The 18117-nt window shown below is 41.5% G+C and overlaps 1 protein-coding gene and 1 long non-coding RNA gene across 21 annotated transcripts in view; both read right to left on the bottom strand.

Moving 5' to 3' along the window:
* lin7a (lin-7 homolog A (C. elegans)) overlaps positions 1 to 18117 on the bottom strand; it is a 70818-nt gene that overhangs the window by 20365 nt on the left and 32336 nt on the right. The window contains exons 2-3 of the mRNA XM_049473910.1: positions 16299 to 16417; positions 955 to 1026 (exon numbers count right to left, since the gene is read on the bottom strand). Of these exons, the coding sequence (XP_049329867.1) occupies positions 955 to 1026; positions 16299 to 16417 (191 nt within the window). The remainder of the gene's footprint in view (positions 1 to 954; positions 1027 to 16298; positions 16418 to 18117) is intronic.
* Positions 3198 to 12720, bottom strand: LOC125797130 (uncharacterized). 20 transcript variants are annotated; one of them, XR_007435973.1, is made up of 5 exons: positions 7487 to 12720; positions 6371 to 7444; positions 5330 to 6118; positions 4505 to 5200; positions 3198 to 4462 (listed from the first exon to the last, which is right to left on the bottom strand). It is a non-coding gene; the product is annotated as an uncharacterized LOC125797130 (long non-coding RNA). The 20 variants fall into 20 exon arrangements; XR_007436021.1 differs by having other exon boundaries at positions 3198 to 5200; positions 6371 to 7087; positions 7133 to 7444; positions 7487 to 11059; XR_007436015.1 differs by having other exon boundaries at positions 3198 to 5200; positions 6371 to 6454; positions 6500 to 7444; positions 7487 to 11056.

Raw genomic sequence — 18117 nt, 5'->3', positions numbered from 1 at the left:
TGGTGGAGAATTATATTGTTTGCTGGAGAATGTTGGTGTTTGCTGGATAATGTTGGTGTTTGGTTGAGAATGTTGGTGTTTGGTGGAGAATTATGGCGTTTGGTGGAGAATTATATTGTTTGCTGGAGAATGTTGGTATTGGTGGAGAAATATGGTGTTTGCTGGAGAAATATGGTGTTTGCTGGAGAATGATGGTGTTTGCTGGAGAATGTTGTTGTTTAGTACAGAATGATGGTGTTTGCTGGAGAATGTTGGTGTTTGGTGGAGAATGTTAGTGTTTGGTGGAGAATTATGGTGTTTGTCAAGAAAAAAAATTGTAGCACAACACTGATAATGGTAATGGTGATCATTTCTATCAGAATTAGGTTCTCTAATTTTAGGAACAGTTCAATTAAAATATAGTTATCTATTTGAGAACACTGTCATTGTTGGGGATTGTTTTGTACAGTATTAAAATTAAAGAATTCAGATTTTAAAGAGTGAAAGGAGTCAGCGATCTTTCGGCAGGGAGTGTATTTGAGCAGCAGCAGAGCGAGATGTGGGAAATCGACTCTTATATCAGGAGCGTCACCTCCACTCATCCCACCTGTCCTTCACTGTCATCACCAACCAGCATCCTTCCCTATGTCTCTCTCTCTCTGTCTGTCTGTCTCTCTCTTTCTCTCTTTTATCTCAACCTCCAGCTCCCTCTTTTCCCCTCAGCAGGTGAAGTGGAGGAGTGGAGGAGTGTTTCGAGTCAGTGCTAGGCAGGCTAATTACTGCTGGAACTGTTTGTAAAATCAGCTCACGCTCCTGCTGGATTCAGGTGGGGAATAAAAGCTCATTTAAAAGTATAATTCAGTTTATTTTCACCTGAATATCGAACACAGCTACAGTTAAAACAGTGGAGGAGCAGAACACAACAAACACACACAGACAGGAAAACAGACCAGTACACTATGAGGATTGTCTTACTTTCGCTGTGGCACGAGCCTGGTACTCCGGACAGCCATTCACTGTTATTGTCTCATGCATGTACTGGTAGACCTGAGAAACAAAAGAGAGACAAAGTAAACTAGTCTTAAATTTAGGATACACAGACAAATCATCAAATCCAAACCCTGATAAAATGGAGATAATAAATGATGGTGTTGAATCAGGAGAATATGATGGAGATTAATGTAAATGAAAGGTGTGGAATTATTGTGTTTAATAAAGAATGATGGTGTTTGCTGAAGAAGCTTCATTTTTTTATAATGATCAAATGATGTAATAAGTATGTGTTTGATGGTGAACGATGGTGTTTTGTTGAAAATTACGCTGTTTGTTGTAGAAAGACTGACTGGTGGAGAATTGATCTTGAGAGTTGATATTTGATGAAGAGAATTAACATTTATTAGTTTTATTGGAAAAACAGTGTTTGTTGAAGGAAGACGGTGTTTGTTGGACAATAATGGTGTTTGTTTGAAGGAAAATGGTGGTGACTGCTAGAGAAATAATTATTTTATGGCTGTGTTTATGTAGAAGGATGAAATTGTGAGAAATCATTTTATGTTTGTTAAAGATAAATGGTGTTCGATTGAGAAAGATGGTGTTTGTAGGAGAAAGGCAGTGATTGGTAAGGACATTGATCATTAATGATATTATTATTTTTTTACAATAATGGTGTTTGTTTACAAAAAAGATGGTGCTAAATGAAGGTGTTTAAGGAAGAGATTGATGGCCTATAGTGGAAAATATTGCTTATCTACTGAGAGGGTTAAGAGTTCACTGGAAAATGTTTGTGAATATGGAGGAATGTTGGAAAATGTTGGACATATTATAAGTCTAAGGACAGCAATGGTAATCATTACAGTACATCAGAAGTGGGTTATATCGAGGGTCCCTCAAATGATCATTTTAAAATGAGGGTATTAAAATCTCTTATCAACAGTTCAATTAAAAAGAAAATATCTGTTTGACCGCAGTGTCCTCCAGACTGCTCATCTGCCACCGCTGGGCTGTTTGAAGGACTGGCAGCGTGGATCTCATTAGCTGAAGTCGGTGAGCCGGCTGGCGACGGCAGCACTTTCCCTGCTTTGATCTGTGATCCAGCTCCAATCAAACACAGCAGATCTGGAGCATCCGCTCAGACTGGCCATCAGCCAAAACAACACACATACCCATCTTCACCCAGAATAAGAGGTAATAACTGGTAATAACTGACTGGTGCTGTATCTATTAACCTGTAATAGCTTTATTCAACAACATACATTAAATAGACAACAAGTATTGGGACAGCAACTCATTAATTCATAGTTTCATCTGAAATTCAGGGTTTTAAAAATAGTTCATCCAGTTTTTTTTTGAGTAACTGTCTCTACTCAGATTGCTGTGAGGATTTGATTGCATTCAAAAACAAAAAAAACTTGTCAGTGAGATCAGGATGCTGAGTAAACATCACCCCACCTCATCCCCAACTCCCATACTCATCCCATCCAGAAGTATTGGATGGAGCTCCATCATTACAGAGAACACAGTTCCACTGCTCCACAGCTCAATACTGTTGCTTTATACCCTCTCTAGTTCTGCCCTTAGACATGGTGTCAACTGTAAGCTGTGTATTGACAAGAACTTGGAAATATGATATGTATAAAACACTATAGAATTTATAATATCTAAAAGGATTACTTTTTAACCACTCAGAACAGAAGGATTTAACAAGTGCTACACTGCTATCTAGTGAGTGGGGTTTAAACACTAAATGAATCACGTCTGCCAGTCTCCAATAACTATTATGTGACTTCTACTGCTTGTTGCTAGTCGCTGTTCACATAGACAATTATGGCCAGATGTAAACAGTCACCATCATTACCCTCACTGCACTGTCCACTGTGAGTGGTAATTTTAGTTCCTCTATGTTCTACACATTTGACACTGTGCATGGAGGAATGTTAAATACCCACAAAAATTAAACATACCATCTATCAGACCTCACTACAACTCCCATAATTCACCTGCTCCCACTATCAAACCTCACTATAACTCCCACATCTAATAATTAAACATCAATACTATGTTGTTTGTTAATATTAATATTTTGATAGTTTGATACTTCAATATCACACTCCTAATGTTGACTGTTTCTGTTTTTTTATGTTAATTTTATTTTTGCACATGTAAACATGTTTGATTACTCCATTCAACTTGCTAGTCTTAAATATTAATTGTTTGTCTTATTAAGCTATTAAAATAATGTTATATCAGTGATACAAAATTGAAAAATACTACAGTTTATCACAATAAGTGTCACGGTGCAGCAAGGAAGGATGTGCAGAGCGGACGCACATGCAAGTAGGATTTATTAAATACAAGAAACAAGGAAACAATAAACCATAAACAAGAAAACTAGAACAAACAGAAACAGACACGCAGCTAAAACAGACGCAAACACGTAAAAGAACCGAAAAACTAACACTGAAGACACAGGAAATTAAATACACACCCAAGGCGGGAAAGGGAACAGGTAACACCTGGAGACTGATAATGAGGGGGCAGAGCTACAAATGATCACAGGTAAAAACAGTTAAAGGAAAACAACAGGGAAACAAGGCAAGGACGTGACAATAAGGTCTGGAAAAATATACTGTCCAGTCAATTGCTTCCCATAAGAGACTTATCCTCAAGCACGGTTTAGACGTGGCTGTACGAACTAAACATTCAGTCAAAACATGAACAGGCTGGATAAATGAGGGTTTAGGTGCACAAGTGTGTGTGTTTATGTGGGAGAGTGTGTACGTGAGAGAGAGTGTGTGTAATTGTGTCCAGGAAATACATGAATATAAATAAAGGTCAGGCTATTTTGGTTGGAAATGTTTTTGTAAGAGAAGTGTCTAAAGGCTCAGGCTGGATTTATGTCCTGCTGTTCAAACACCAATAAACAACATCGCTCAGGCTTTTACAGCAATACACCCATATTCTACATTTATCTTAGGTTTTATTTCTCCTTAGAGGTCTACACAGAATTCCACTAAAATGCCAAAAGTTATAGGAACTAGTATCATGTCCCAAAGCGTTTGGCATGCCCCATGGAAGCTAAAGAACGTTGCACTGACTTGTGGAATGTGTGCTCCTACTATAAGACCTCACTCCAACTCCCATGATTCACCTGCACCCACTATCAGACCTCACTCCAACTCCCATAATTAACCTGTTCCCACTATCAGACCTCACTACAACTCCCATAATTCACCTGCTCCCACTATCAGACCTCACTCCAACTCCCATAATTCATCTGCTCCCACTATCAGACCTCACTCCAACTCCCATAATTCACCTGCACTCACTATCAGACCTCACTCCAACTCCCATAATTCACCTGCACCTACTATCAGACCTCACCCCAACTCCCATAATTCACCTGCACCCACTATCAGACCTCACTCCAACTCCCATAATTCACCTGCACCCACTATCAGACCACACTCCAACTCCCATAATTCACCTGCACCCACTATCAGACCTCACTCCAACTCCCATAATTCACCTGCACCTACTATCAGACCTCACTCCAACTCCCATAATTCACCTGTTCCCACTATCAGACCTCACTACAACTCCCCTAATTCACCTGTTCCCACTATCAGACCTCACTACAACTCCCATAATTCACCTGCACCCACACGGGAAATTTGGCAATGTTAAATCAACACTGTTAGTGTTAAATCAATACTGTTAGTGTTAAATCAATACTGTTAGTGTTAAATTAACACTTATTAGTGTTAAACTTTACACTATCAGTGTTAATTTAACACTAATTCTGTTGATTTAACACTGCCAAATTTCCTGTGCACTATCAGACCTCACTCCAACTCCCATAATTCACCTGCACCCCCTATCAGACCTCACTCCAACTCCCATAATACACCTGCACCTACTATCAGACCTCACTCCAACTCCCATAATTCACCTGCACCCACTATCAGACCACACTCCAACTCCCATGATTCACCTGCACCCACTATCAGACCTCACTTCAACTCCCATAATTCACCTGCTCCCACTATCAGACCTCACTCCAACTCCCATAATTCACCTGCTCCCACTATCAGACCTCACTCCAACTCCCATAAATCACCTGCTCCCACTATCAGACCTCACTCCAACTCCCATAATTCACCTGCACCCACTATCAGACCACACTCCAACTCCCATAATTCACCTGCACCCACTACTATCAGACCTCACTCCAACTCCCATGACTCACCTGCACCCACTATCAGACCTCACTTCAACTCCCATAATTCACCTGCACCCACTACTATCAGACCTCACTCCAACTCCCATAATTCACCTGCACCCACTATCAGACCTCACTCCAACTCCCATGATTCACCTGCACCCACTATCAGACCTCACTTCAACTCCCATAATTCACCTGCACCCACTATCAGACCACACTCCAACTCCCATAATTCACCTGCACCCACTACTATCAGACCTCACTCCAACTCCCATGATTCACCTGCACCCACTATCAGACCTCACTTCAACTCCCATAATTCACCTGCACCCACTATCAGACCACACTCCAACTCCCATAATTCACCTGCACCCACTATCAGACCTCACTCCAACTCCCATGATTCACCTGCACCCACTATCAGACCTCACTTCAACTCCCATAATTCACCTGCACCCACTACTATCAGACCTCACTCCAACTCCCATAATTCACCTGCACCCACTATCAGCCCTCACTCCAACTCCCATAATTCACCTGCACCCACTATCAGCACTCACTCCAACTCCCATAATTCACCTGCTCCCACTATCAGACCTCACTCCAACTCCCATAATTCACCTGCACCCACTATCAGACCTCACTCCAACTCCCATAATTCACTTGCACCCACTATCAGACCTCACTCCAACTCCCATAATTCACCTGCACCCACTATCAGCCCTCACTCCAACTCTCATAATTCACCTGCACCCACTACCAGACCTCACTCCAACTCCCATAATTCACCTGCACCCACTACTATCAGACCTCACTCCAACTCCCATAATTCACCTGCACCCACTATCAGCCCTCACTCCAACTCCCATAATTCACCTGCACCCACTATCAGCCCTCACTCCAACTCCCATAATTCACCTGCTCCCACTATCAGACCTCACTCCAACTCCCATAATTCACCTGCACCCACTATCAGACCTCACTCCAACTCCCATAATTCACCTGCACCTATTATCAGACCTCCCCCCAACTCCCATAATTCACCTGCACCCACTATCAGACCACACTCCAACTCCCATAATTCACCTGCACCCACTATCAGACCTCACTCCAACTCCCATAATTCACCTGCACCCACTATCAGACCTCACTCCAACTCCCATAATTCACCTGCACCCACTATCAGCCCTCACTCCAACTCTCATAATTCACCTGCACCCACTACCAGACCTCACTCCAACTCCCATAATTCACCTGCACCCACTACTATCAGACCTCACTCCAACTCCCATAATTCACCTGCACCCACTATCAGCCCTCACTCCAACTCCCATAATTCACCTGCACCCACTATCAGCCCTCACTCCAACTCCCATAATTCACCTGCTCCCACTATCAGACCTCACTCCAACTCCCATAATTCACCTGCACCCACTATCAGACCTCACTCCAACTCCCATAATTCACCTGCACCTACTATCAGACCTCCCCCCAACTCCCATAATTCACCTGCACCCACTATCAGACCACACTCCAACTCCCATAATTCACCTGCACCCACTATCAGACCTCACTCCAACTCCCATAATTCACCTGCACCCACTATCAGACCTCACTCCAACTCCCATAATTCACCTGCACCCACTATCAGACCTCAATCCAACTCCCATAATTCACCTGCACCCACTATCAGACCACACTCCAACTCCCATAATTCACCTGCACCCACTATCAGACCTCACTCCAACTCCCATAATTCACCTGCACCCACTATCAGACCTCACTCCAACTCCCATAATTCACCTGCACCCACTATCAGCCCTCACTCCAACTCTCATAATTCACCTGCACCCACTACCAGACCTCACTCCAACTCCCATAATTCACCTGCACCCACTACTATCAGACCTCACTCCAACTCCCATAATTCACCTGCACCCACTATCAGCCCTCACTCCAACTCCCATAATTCACCTGCACCCACTATCAGCCCTCACTCCAACTCCCATAATTCACCTGCTCCCACTATCAGACCTCACTCCAACTCCCATAATTCACCTGCACCCACTATCAGACCTCACTCCAACTCCCATAATTCACCTGCACCTACTATCAGACCTCCCCCCAACTCCCATAATTCACCTGCACCCACTATCAGACCACACTCCAACTCCCATAATTCACCTGCACCCACTATCAGACCTCACTCCAACTCCCATAATTCACCTGCACCCACTATCAGACCTCACTCCAACTACCATAATTCACCTGCACCCACTATCAGACCTCAATCCAACTCCCATAATTCACCTGCACCCACTATCAGACCACACTCCAACTCCCATAATTCACCTGCACCCACTATCAGACCTCACTCCAACTCCCATAATTCACCTGCACCCACTATCAGACCTCACTTCAACTCCCATAATTCACCTGCTCCCACTATCAGACCTCACTCCAACTCCCATAATTCACCTGCTCCCACTATCAGACCTCACTCCAACTCCCATAAATCACCTGCTCCCACTATCAGACCTCACTCCAACTCCCATAATTCACCTGCACTCACTATCAGACCTCACTACAACTCCCATAATTCACCTGCACCCACTATCAGACCTCACGCCAACTCCCATAATTCACCTGCACCCACTATCAGACCTCACTCCAACTACCATAATTCACCTGCACTCACTATCAGACCTCACTACAACTCCCATAATTCACCTGCTCCCACTATCAGACCTCACTCCAACTCCCATAAATCACCTGCACCCACTATCAGCCCTCACTCCAACTCTCATAATTCACCTGCACCCACTATCAGCCCTCACTCCAACTCCCATAATTCACCTGCACCCACTATCAGACCTCATTCCAACTCCCATAATTCACCTGTTCCCACTATCAGACCTCACTACGACTCCCATAATTCACCTGTTCCCACTATCAGACCTCACTACAACTCCCATAATTCACCTGTTCCCACTATCAGACCTCACTACAACTCCCATAATTCACCTGCACCCACACAGGAAATTTGGCAGTGTTAAATCAATACTGTTAGTGTTAAATTAACACTTATTAGTGTTAAACTTTACACTATCAGTGTTAATTCAACACTAATTCTGTTGATTTAACACTGCCAAATTTCCTGTGCACTATCAGACCTCACTCCAACTCCCATAATTCACCTGCACCCACTATCAGACCTCACTCCAACTCCCATAATTCACCTGCACCCACTATCAGATCTTACGGTTAGGTTGAGCACCTCATCACTTTCCACTACTTGTTAAAGTGATTGTGGACTTGCCTTGTAATAGATGCTACTTTCAGTTACTTTAAGATGTGCAAATCCACACAGACAGCTAGTTCCTGATTTCAATAAGAAAGAATGAATGAGAAGCTGTCCCAATAATTTTTGTCCATATAGTGTAATAAACACTTTCAGCTGTCACTCTGAGTAACAGCGTCAGTAGAGCAGTGGAGTGATGCCAGCTGAGCAGCTGTTGTTTAGAGCGATGTGAGGGATTAGATAAATCGCAGGTTGTGTCGTGGGGTGTGATAACTCTGTACTGAAACCTTCAATCTCAGTTAATTACAATTAATAAGCACAATCAGAACAACAGCCTGATCACGTCACGGCACTGCTGGCTCCTGTCCCACTGCTGCACAGATCATACTGCGATTTAAACCCACTATAAATCACACAGCATCAGATATAATCCTGCTGTGATTTAATATTAAGTGTTTCTCACTAAAACTAGAGCAGAAGTAACTTATTTATTTCTCATTTTACCACTTTTTGTGCTATGATTAAATATTAAATATTGTTATGAGCAGACACTTTACCCTGTTCATACAAAATTTAAACCTGATGTAAAGGTAATTTATTTAGTTGCATAATGAGTATTCAAGCCCTAGTAACATCCAATCACATCGGGTATCACAGAAGTACCACTTTTCTTGGCATCTCCCTAGCACCCTTAACCCATTAAAATAACTTGTCCTGTATACAGGCTACAGATGTAAGTGATACAAAACCCTAATTTTCTGAGGTAAAATAACTTCTGAAAACTACATTCTGAAAATTTGAGGGCTTTGAAATCTCCTACAGGACTGCCTGTTTACTCTCTACTCCACTTCATAATTTCAGATCAGTAACAGGAATCAACCCAAATTCTGCATGCTTGAAAATAGATGTAAAAACTAGACAAACACAATGAAACTAAAGGTTTGGAGGACATGAACTGTTTGATTTGTATTCTGGAAAATAGTAATTTTAAAATGAAGTTCAGAAAATAGCTAGTTTTACGATTTTATTCATTATATTTTAACATTAGCAGATTTACTTAAATATATTGTATTTTATTTTCTATTACAATTACAATTATGCTTTTTAGTAAAGTTCCTTATCAAACAGAAAAGCTTTTTATGTAATGCTTAAATATAAATTCTCAAGATTTAGTGGTTTAATGTCAGGCAGAAAATTTACAAAAATCCTAGCCTGTGCAACACCATCGCAAATACCCTAATATTTTGCAACACTCATCCATTAACTACTGCTTTGGTTACCACATCAACCACATGGCAAGACCCGAGGAACCCTCTGAGTCACCACAACGACCACCTGACTAACTACAGCAACCAGTAAGCAACATCATATGGCATCCATTAAGAACGCCATGGCAACCACCTACCAAGGCCATAGCAAAACCATCATCACTAAAACAGCATCATACACTCCTAGCATCACCACAGCAATTACATGTGACACAACAGCAACCACCCAACATTTCAAATTATTTTTGAATTTCAGGTAAATGTATTTCTCATACTGACGTGTTATAGGTGGTGAGGTTTTATCACCTTTAGTCTAAAATATTTATTTTTAACACATTTTTGTCCTGTTCTCTCAGTTTGAATCTGTCTGTAGATGTTCTGTTTTTCTCTGTTTCTTCACTACGCTGGATCTCTGCCTCGGCCTGGTTTCACTAACCCAGATCTGTTTCTCATATGTGGGAATATGCCTACACACACATACACACACACACACACACACACACACACACACACATATACACGTACACACAGAAGGGACAGACTGGCAATTGGGACTAGCAGGGGAATTACCAGTGGGCTCCTCTGTAGGTGCACCTGCTAGCATCTGCGCGGGTAACTGGAGTTACAGAACCAACCAGAATCTTTATTTCAGCTAGGGGTGTGGCAACACTCGGCTTATTTATTAATGTAGTAATAATGCCCACATTTCAGTCCAGACAATTTGGGATTGTGGATTTTTGCAATAAAGCAACCACCCACCAATGCCACTGTACAACCATAGAAGCTACCTGTACCACAGAAGATACCGCAGAAGGATCCTATATACCACATATACATCACATACTGCAACACAATAAGAAGAATGAGTGAAAACAAAACAACCACCTACTAATGCCAAAGCAAAACCGTAGCAACCCCCTATGAGTCCCAGAGCAAAACTGTAACAACTACCTGCAATGTCAATAAAATAATAAATAATAATAAAACCGTAGCAGGCACCTACCAATACCATAGCAAAACCTTAGCAACTACCTATGATACAGAAGAAATACAATTGTAACCACATAACAATGCCATAGCAAACACCTTAAATGCAACCACATAGTAACACCACAGCAACCGCCTGAAGTCCAATAGTAAGCACATATCTAAACACATTTCAGAGATAGCAAGAGACAGAGTTAAGAGTTAAGTACAAAGAGAGAGAGGTAGAGAGAGAGATAGGGTGAGAGAAAGAAAGAAAGAGAGAGACAGAGAGAGGTACAGAGAGAAAGACAGAGAGAGGGAATAAGTAAAAGGGAGTGAGGAAGACAGAGAGAGGGAATAAGTAAAAGGGAGTGAGGAAGACAGAGAGAGGGAATAAGTGAAAGGGTGTAAGAGGTAGAAAGAGAACAGAGAGTTACAGAGAGAGAGACAGAGAGAAAGAGAGAATGTGAGAGAGAAGAGAGAGAGAAAAAGAGAGGTTGCTATGTCCACACACTCTCAAACACAGAAACAAAGGCACTCTGTCTTACAGTATCTGCCCTTGAGCAGGAGTGATGTGTGTGTGTGTGTGTGTGTGTGTGGACATAAGGTTGAGGGGCCTTCAGTTCTCTTATGGAGGGCTCTCTCTCTCTGGTACGGACTGTGAGACAGGGCTGTATTACCCTCCCTCATACAAAGAGTCTGGCACAATCCTCCTATTATACACACACACACACCATACTTAAACAATACACAATACGGGATTCATGCCTGCCCTCAGTGGCTGACATGGTGCTGACCAGTCTGAGAGTCTGTAATAACCAGGCCGCTCTGTGTGGGCGCTGCCAGTCAGAGTTCTGCTGACTGACCCGGCGCAGATCCAGTCCGACCCACCAGGGCTTCACTTGTTGTGGAATAAAATGCCAGAATTCTGAGCAAAATGTCTACATATTTTTATTAATATAGGCGGTGTTAACAGAAATATCTGATACACTGTACACTATTTGATAACTGTGTTCTCTGGATGAGTGTTACTTCCATGTACAGAGTTGTTACAGAGTTTCACTGTTCCACAGCTCAATACTGGGGGCTTTATACACCTCTAGCCCACGTCTGGCATGATGCCAATAGATTAGTGTTTATTATCTGCTTTAGTTGTGTTCTATTGGTAGTGCTTCTCTATTACAGGGACTTGACAAGCTGTGTGTGTATATCTGCGTCATCACTTTAACTGGTTTAATGGTGATTCTGGTGTTTCTCCTGCCGAACTGGACTGCCTATTGTCCCATCTTTAGCTAAAATGAAGATTCAGTTTGGTTATGCCACTAAATTGGCCTGCCTGTTGTTTTGCCCCCTGATGAAATGCAGATTCTGACTGGATATACTTTTAGTTTGACAATCTTCTGTTCACACCTAGCTGTAATTAACATTCTCATCACACTGTGTCTTGGCTTTTCTAGACTAATGTCCCCAGGGCCAGGACAAGGTGAGACAAGTGCTGATTATAAAACATAGTTTTTTTTATTATATTTAAAGAACCAGGGACAACAATGTACAACTAGTGAACAACAGGCAGCAATAAATAACAACATACCAGAACGTAGTGAGCCAGAAGCAGGGTCGGTACACGGTAAAACAGTCAGGAGTACAGGAATAAGTGAAGAGCAACAGCAGGACAAAAGGGTTAAACAAGAGAGTAAACAAAAAGCAGAAAAGGGTCGGTAACAATAAGGCAAGAAAACAAGGAAAACGCATTGTAACAGAGCTAGAAAACTAGATAATACTCGGCAGAGAACCAAGGGAACAAAGGGATATTTATACAAACACAAACAGGTGTGGGAAATGAGCAATCAGAAGGAGGGAGAAGCTGAACGCTGCAGTCACATGTTTAGCCTAGTCATTGTAGTTCATGGGCTGAGGATACTGGGAAATGGAGTTTGTTTGTGAGCAGGCACACTGACAGTGTCAGGTCTGACAACTAATATATCTCCAAACAAACCAACAGCTATTTTCACTAGCTAGCCGAAGCTAATGAAGGTTTGTTAGTTAGATAACTGCTGCTGCTCTCTCACAGAAACCTCTGTAGGTGCTGATTAAACTGATTAAAATATATAAACTATAAAATACAGTGCACTTCCAGCTCTCAGCACACTGGCTTTACTCGCATTACAAGTAACTGTCTTTCTTTTCTGCGTTTCTACACTAAAATATCTCCAAACAAACAACTTTTTAGTCAAAGGAACGGCTACAGTAGTTATGCTGTAGGAACTGTGGAACTGGAATCTGAATTGGTGATGAGTCTGAAGTGTATGTTATGGTGGGTTTATGGTCCAGAGCAAACTGTGGACTGGATTCTGGATGAGCAAGAAGATCGACCTGGTCTGTCTGATATCTGATAAGTTAATTACATCAATATCGGTCTCATAACTAATGTTGGATGGAATCAGGGCCATCTCTAACTAACATGAATTTTAACGTAGGCTGTAAAGCTCCAGAGATTCACTGATTCAGTAGAACTAGGGTCCTCAGGATAAAGAATGGTTGGGGTAAAAATTAGTAACGCGAGAGGGTACAGTACTTTATCACAGCACTCTGTCCCTAAGCCACCATAGTTCTTCTTCAGCGCCAAGTACTCCTGATTTACCAGCTCAGCAGAAACTGTACCCACTGTACCAACACTTACCCCCAGAGGATACAGACTGAACACAGGCTGAACCCAGCAGCTGCTGTGATACTGAACGAATCTACACTTCCTTCATTTGTTTCAATATATGTCCAAATATTTCTGAACACATTGCAGACACAGATGTGCAAATGCACATACACACATCTTGTCTGGGCTTGTCTAGTCCCTGCAGAAATAAAATATCTGACAATAGAATCTGTTCTCTAAAAAGAGATAAACTAGTAAATCTTTACTTGGATGGTCCATTTGATGATGCTCAACTGACGTTCAACTAACGTTCAACTGCATGGCTATTAAATGCAATTAAACTGAAAGGTGAAAATAAAAGATTCTCTATTGAATGTAACCCTACATCCAACTCTAACCCAAACTCCAATCTTAACATAGCATTGGGGTTAGGATTAGATTTAAAGTTTAGATTAGGGTTAGAGTTATCTTTAAGTGTAGGGTTAGATTTTAGGGTTGATTAAGGGTTAAGGTTAGGGTTAAGTGTAGGGTTAGATTTTAGGGTTGATTAAGGGTTAAGGTTAGGGTTAAGTGTAGGGTTAGATTTTAGGGTTGATTAAGGGTTAAGGTTAGGGTTAGGTGTAGGGTTAGATTTTAGGGTTGATTAAGGGTTAAGGTTAGGTGTAGGGTTAGATTTTAGGGTTGATTAAGGGATAAGGTTAAGGTAAGATGTAGGGTTGGATTTAAGGATTGATTAACCCTTGTGTGGTGTTCGGGTCTGTGGGACCCGTTTTTTATTTTTCATCAAATGATACTAAAAAAATATTTTTTCTAACTCAAACTCATTGGCATTGGCTCATTTTTTGTGAAAAACATATATCAAAACACATTTTCGATAAACACACACTGTACACCCCCCCCCCCCTCTTTTACATTTTATTAAAAAACTAATATAAAACAGAGTAGCACTTTTTGAAAGAAATGTGTAGGGTTAGATTTTAGGATTGATAAATGATTAGGGTTAGGTGTAGGGTTAGATTTTAGGGTTGATTAAGGGTTAAGGTTAGGGTTAGGTGTAGGGTCATGTTCTATTTTGAATCATTTACATTCAACATATGGTTGAATGTAAATGATTCAAACATATGGCATATTACTGTCTGTTTTGTGGTCTAGCTGTGGTCTAGAGAGGTATAAAGCCCCCAGTATTGAGCTGTGGAGCATTAGAACTGTGTTCTCTGGAATAATTAAGCTCCATGCAACATTTTTGGATGGGATGAGTTGGGGAGTTGGGGGTGGTGACCTGACATGACTAATGGGCTTGTTTCTGAATGCAATGTCCCACAATCTAGTGAAACGTCTTTTCTGGAAAGTAGAGACATTTATTTAAAAACACAAATGATAAAATATTGTTATACCTTTGATTTCAGAAAAAAATAAATAAGGTAATTAACAAATTAAGAAGAAACAAATGAGCAAGTGTCCCAATACTTTTGTCCACGTAGTGCCACACTGCCCACCCTGTCTGTAAGTGAAGCTGGCACGCTGTCAGTGACCCGCTGGTAATTGGAATACAAGTGATATGATAGTGTGTGTGTTCACTGGAGCATGAAATAAGAAGTCACAGCCAAATGAGACTGCAACACACACACACACACACATACACACACACACATATATACACACACACATACACACACATATTTATACACACACAGGTGTGAATTAAGATCCACGCCTTACTGAGAACATCAACAAGAGAAAAGAGCCTGCAGCAAAAATGTGAGTATATTTTGATCTCCAGCATATTCACACACACACACACACACACACACAAACACAGCAGGCACAACAATAACAAAATCTCTTGTTGAGTGTCCTGTTATCTCTCAAATAAACAGCCTCTCCAGTGTTGGGTCAGCAGAATAGTGACACAGATGTGTCAGCAGAGTACACACACAACTCCTTACTAACAGCATAATAATACAAAAGTGTTGGGACAGCTGCTCATTCATAGTTTTCAACGGTCTTAAAAAAAGTTTGTCCAGCTTTTGATGGAGTAACTGTCTTTACTGTCCAGAGAATAAATGTACTATATTTTGGAACATTGCATTCTGCCACAAGGGTGTTTAGGGTCCAAAAAATGCGGAAATTGATTACCATCCCACCTCGTTATTATTTAACGTTTTAAACGTTTGGGTAACATCCCTGCAACGTAGTGCTGGTCAGTATACCGGTTCATATGGTATACCGTGGGGGAAAATCAAACCGTTATGCGTCACATGGGATTAGACACCAACCCCCTATTAACTCCACGTCAACCACCTGAGATAACATAGCATTAGCAACATCCCAGTAGCCAACTTAGATGCCACTCCAACAACCTATCACCTATAGCAACCCTCTGGGATACTATAGCAACCACTTAGCATCCACCTAGAAATACCATAGTGCCTGAGATAATGTTACAACTACCTTTGATGCCACAGCAACTGCCTTGCAACTACCTAGCAACATCATAGCCAGCACATGGGACAAAGGAAAAGCAATCAGATGTCAGACACCTAGCTATGACTAGTTACACCATTACATCCAGCTAGCTACACCATGGAAAACACCTGGAACACTATTGCAACCACATGACAACAGTTTAAAAACTGCCTTTGTATTGGAATCTATATTAGCTATGCAACCATTCAGTGATTCACCAAAAGACTATGCAGTTATTAAAACCAATGTCAGTAATGGAGTTCCTCAGGGCTCAGTTCTATGGCCTCTACTATTTGGCTTATACAAGCTTCCATCTGGACTTCAGTTTAACTCTGCTGGTGTTCAAATTTACAAATGTACTGTATAGAGTCTGATATTCCCACTAATATACTGTTTTTACAGGTTAAATATGTTCATTTCTGACTTTTGGGGGTGGAGATAACTGACCTCTCTGATGGCCGTGCAGAACTCACTCTGAAGAACCTTCTTCAGGGACTGGAGCTTGTGGCCAGGAACATCTCCTGACTCCTGCAGCTTCTCCAGTAGCTCTATCGCCCGCGCCACATCTGAAAAAGAGGAAGAGAGAGGACTGGTTGTAAGATCACATTATTACAGGACACAATCAATTACAATAATCTTTATTAATAACAAAATAAAACAACTACAATTGATTCATATTTATTAAATCATTCCCTAATTAACTGTTATTAAATCACAGAGAGAGCAAAGCATACCTAATTGGACTGAGAGAAGCAGGCTGGTTATTTTGAACACGTGCCTGCCAGCTAGGCCATCCGTCAGTCAGCCAACATCACCACTGTATGCAGTGGTGTTATTAATAAAAGAAATCTTTTAACGTCTTTAGTTACAAATCCAGGACGTATGGAGGTCTTGTGGTGAGCACTTCAATCCTTTTCTGTGAAACAGCACACTGCCCCAACTGCAAGTGTGTCTTGCAATCTTGTGATCTTGGGAGCATCACATACGACAGTCAATCACCCATAGTGATATGAGGGTGATATGAGCAACTGGTATTTTTTAGCATGACTATGTTCACCCACACACAGCAAGGGTTTCCCAGGGATGTTTCTGAATTACAACACCTCCTTGTTCTGCCAGGTTCTCAGATTTATCAAAGCATAATTCTTAAGTTCAAAGCTAAAGGTAGAAATGCTACCGGGGTGTAGCAAAAAGGAGGAGGATGCTGTCGGAGACTGCTGTCCAGTACCTGAGGAAAAGCTGGAAAAAAATCGCCGACTGACAGCTGAGGAACTGTGACAGGACTTGTCAGAAAGAGGTACTTAGGTCTAGGCTCAGACAATAAGGCGCACACTGGGAGATAAAGGCCTCTATGCTACAACTCCCAGGCGCACTCTCCTGCTGACTCCAAAATATAAGTAGAGCTGACTTTATATGCCAAAAATACATGTGAACAAACCCAGCAAGGTTTAGGGATACCGTTCTCTGGAGTGACGAGACATAATTGGAACTTGTTGTGCCTATAGCTCAGCAATATGTCAGAAGGAAGAAAAATGAGGCTCATACAAAGAAGAACACCTTGCCTACTATGAAGCATGGTGATGGGTCAGTCATGCCCTGGGGCTGTTTCGCTAATTCAGGTACAGGGAATCTCCAATGTGTGGAAAATACCATAAATTCATTTAATTAGCAAGAGATCTTGGATGGGAGTGGCATGCAGTCAGTGACAAAGCTAAAGCTTAGGAGACGTTAGACCTTCCAACAGGAGAACCATTCCAAGTATACCTTCAGTACTACCATGGCTTGGTTGCGGAGGAAGAGCAGAAAGATTCTGGAGTGGCCATTGCAGTTGCACAAATTAAATCCCATAGGAAATCTCTGGTGGGACTTGAAGAAGGCAGCTGCAACATGCAAGCCTATATGTATCAAAAAACTGAAGGACTTTGCTCATGAGGAATGGACTAAGATACCTGTTGTTCGCTGAAAGAAACTTGTGTCAAGCTATTTTTCATGTCTGAAGGATGTTATTACTGCCAAAGGGAGTTGTACTAAGTACTAATGTTTTATGTGACTAAGGGGTTTAATAATTTTGTTAATAAGGAAATCACAAATAGGACATTTGTTGGTAAATTAGAAAAAATATTGTTGTCATTTATTTAAGATGCATTTGTCTATTATACAAGTCTGTATTCAATTTGGTTGCAATAAAAGATAAAAAATAAAAAAGAAAGAGAGAAATAGAGAGGGTAAATCACAGTAAAACCCTTCAGCACTTCCATACTATAAG

Source organism: Astyanax mexicanus, chromosome 2 (assembly GCF_023375975.1).
Source record: "Astyanax mexicanus isolate ESR-SI-001 chromosome 2, AstMex3_surface, whole genome shotgun sequence".
NCBI classification, from domain to species: Eukaryota; Metazoa; Chordata; class Actinopteri; order Characiformes; family Acestrorhamphidae; genus Astyanax; species Astyanax mexicanus.
The sequence above is the reverse complement of the archived record's forward strand: the minus strand, read 5'-3'. Positions and strand labels throughout refer to the sequence as shown.